This window comes from Toxorhynchites rutilus, unplaced genomic scaffold, assembly GCF_029784135.1.
Source record: "Toxorhynchites rutilus septentrionalis strain SRP unplaced genomic scaffold, ASM2978413v1 HiC_scaffold_320, whole genome shotgun sequence".
NCBI classification, from domain to species: domain Eukaryota; kingdom Metazoa; phylum Arthropoda; class Insecta; order Diptera; family Culicidae; genus Toxorhynchites; species Toxorhynchites rutilus.
Window position 1 is genome coordinate 3,523 of NW_026599895.1, and position 3,474 is coordinate 6,996.

Consider the following 3,474-nt stretch of genomic DNA (forward strand, 5'->3'; position numbering starts at 1 on the left):
ACTACAAACGGCTATTCAAACAAAACGAAGGAAATTTTTGGAGGCTGGCATGTGGCGCCATCTCCCTTTCGACCATAACCCGAACGTCGTCGTTTCTTTCAAGTTATTGTTCGATGACAGGATGAAAATATGCACGGCTTACAGAGACAAGGCTAGTTCTTTAGCGAGTAAACATTTTTTTTTGATGACGTCATCCGAGTCGTCAGTGTAAACAGTCGCCAGTTGTATTTTGTTTTCCGACTTACGCGTAAATGTTCCTGAAATGAAAAATCGCAAATGGTTCAATGCGCTGTGAGCGGGTGTATAAATTACGAAAATGACATTATCGGGCCAAAAAAGAGATTCTTTTGCTTTCCGAAAAACCGAGAATTATGTTCTTTGTGGATAAATGTTTTATCAAATTATTCATGGTGTTAAATATAATCAACTATATTATCAACGCACAAACTTACAAAGCACGAAAAATAAAAAAATAAGAACACATTGTTTACTTCAACGATTCAGATGACGTCACTAAAAAATGACTATTCCGGAGTAGCTAGCCTTGTCTCTGTAAGCCGTGGAAAATATGAACAAGCTAAATTGATGCTAAATAGGCAAGAAATGTTGCTTTGCTTTTATTGACTGGAAACGGAATAACTTCATCCTGATGGAGAGAAACCAAACTCACCTGACACTGTGGCAGCTGAACGTGTTCCTCCGGGCGGGGCGCCTTCCAGCCGAGCAGCGGCGGAATGCATACCAACGCCGACATCACCCAAACCGCGGCTATCATGAACGCCGCCCTCGCTGGTGTCCTTGTTTTCAGATATTCGATCGCCTTCGTGATGCTCCAGTACCGATCCAGCGAGATCAGGCACAGGTTCATGATCGAGGACGTACAGAGCAACACATCCATCGCGGAATGCACATCACACCACCAGTTCCCGAAAATCCAGTAGCCCATCAGCTCGTTGGCGAGCGAAAAGGGCATGATGACCAGCCCGAGAAAAAAATCCGCCACCGCCAGCGAGGCAATGAACCAATTCTGGATGTTTTTGAGCGCCTTCTCGGTGGCAATCGCTATGATCACCAGCAGGTTACCGACCACAATCACTATCATTAGTATTGTCACAATAATTGAAGCGATGATGATGTGCGGCAGTGTGTATCCGCTTGGATAGCCGTGGAAAATGGTCCGATTATCACCGGTGGCCAGAACTCCACCCAACGTGTCATTGAAGACATTAGTGGCCGAGCCGCCCAGTATTCCGGCCAGTGACGAATTCCCGCCGACGATGGCCAGGAAGTCCTCTTGGGAGATGTTACCTGCCGACATCAAGGGGTAATCCATTGTTGATGCAACTACCTGTCTGTCTTCTCTCCCTATTAAACTTGTTCGCTAGTGGCTGTCATCGCGTTGACGGTTCTAAGGGCGGTGGTGTAATTGGCTGGTCCCACGTGAAATCAAGCTAGGCTGATCTATGACCGAGGTGTACCTCAACTTTATTCATTGAATTTGTTTTAGGTTTTCTTTTAACTAGTGTTACAAATCGTCAGACGCACACATTCAGCATACACCTACAACTCTCTCCCCAAACTTTCCTCCGAGATTTACTGCTACTACTGCTACTATACACAAATTGTTTACATGCTATTAGAAAAATCAAGAATCAACAGCCGGCTTCTGGTGCGCGTTTACTTTTGCCCCATCCAACATAAAGTGGGCTGTTGTTTTGCTGTGTTGTTAGTTTTGCCTTATTTGTTTTGTTGCTGTGACAAACAACGTTTAAAATACCCGTTTTACTCCGAAATTCCGATTTTCCGCTTGAATTTAGTGCTCCTCTTGGCCCAGGGAATCGGCTTGTGAAAATTTGCGTTTTGTGTAAACAGCAAACCATTCGATTACTAATTGAACGAAAACACTCAACAGATGACAAAAATTACACAATAGACACGCACGCACACACACACTCATACACATGTGTCGGTTTGGTTTTGACGGCGACGCGCGACGCGCGATTTTACTATCGAACACACATATACACTTGCGCTTGCGCTTGCTCACGACACGCAGACACGCAGTTTTACTCTAGAGATTGGCGGTGCCGTCAGAAAGGATAACGTTGGTGGTGGTGGTGTGAGTAGTAGAAGTACTAGTAATGGTGGTAATAGTGCTGAACGCCACCTGGTAGTGGCCCATAATGGTCACTCTTTTCTTTCGTCTTCGACGCTTCTTCCGGCGCACCGCCGACCGACTAGTGGGCGTAGTGGTCCGGATGGTTACGAATGCTGCCGGAACTGCCAGTAGCTGGATTTTGCCGATGCTGGTGCTGCTTTTGCTGCAATAGTTCCGTTCGGCGGGGATTGTGGAAGCTGGAGATGTCACCGCGGACGAGTGCAATTTCGGATGCTCGGTGACTGAACTTCACCGTGGTGTCGCGCGATACCGCTTGTGGTTGAACGGCCTACAAAAAAAGAAAGTAGGTAATTAGCGAACATATTTTAAACGACGAATTCTGTTTGAACTCGAATCGAACAGATGTTCAGTATTAATATGACGAATTTCATGCCAAGTCGACTGGCCGTTGGCAGCACCATCTCAGATAGCAGTGAAACGTTGTGGGTGTAAAAGGTGGAGGTCATTTGCATACTTGAAATAGGTCATTTGCATACTTGAAATATTCGAAAAATAATTAGACAACTTTTTGGAAGAGCCAAATTTTTTTTTCATAAATTTTTACAAAAATTTATAACTTGAAAACTATGATACCAACAAAATTCATGTCAAAGGATGAAATGTAGGAAATTGTTTAAATTTTTACAAAAAATACCTTTTTTGGTAAAAAAATTTCGCTTACAAAAAAGGTAATTTAAAAATTAAAATTCATTTTTCTGAAAAAGGTTTTTTTTTAAACCCAATATATATATATATATATATATATATATATATATATATATATATATACATATATATATATATATATATATATATATATATATATATATATATATATATATATATATATATATTATTATATATATATATATATATATATATATATATATATATATATATATATATATATATATATATATATATATATATATATATATATATAGGGAAACTTCGATATAACGTACACCTTTTCAAAGTGTAAAGGAAAATTTTTTTCAATATTTTTTTTCTGATAGAACAATGAATTATCTGTATTGCGATGCTAAAACAAGTTTTGTACCTTTAATCAATCTCGAAATACAGCTGGTTTTGTGATTCCAGATTCTAAATGAATGAAGCTTTAATCAACAGTACGAAGGGAAAAATCATGAGAAAGGCTGGCTTCGTCTTCTGATTGAAGTTATTCATTAACTTGACTAAAACAGCAACACAATAATGTATTATAGACAACGTTTGTGAGTACTTTATTATGCTTCGATATAACGTACAATTCGACACAACGTACGTATATATATATATATATATATATATATATA

The 3,474-nt window shown here is 39.7% G+C and overlaps 1 protein-coding gene across 1 annotated transcript; it reads right to left on the reverse strand.

Moving 5' to 3' along the window:
• Positions 1–577: 577 nt before the first annotated feature.
• LOC129782006 (alpha-2 adrenergic receptor-like) lies at positions 578–2,432 on the reverse strand. Its single transcript, XM_055789501.1, has one exon. It carries the CDS (start codon positions 1,331–1,333, stop codon positions 578–580), a length of 756 nt encoding a protein of 251 aa, XP_055645476.1. The 5' UTR covers positions 1,334–2,432.
• Positions 2,433–3,474: the final 1,042 nt, after the last annotated feature.

Coding starts and splice junctions, on each gene's coding strand:
- LOC129782006 (XM_055789501.1), bottom strand. CDS start 1,333: ATGGATTACCCCTTGATGTCGGCAGGTAACATCTCCCAAGAGGACTTC.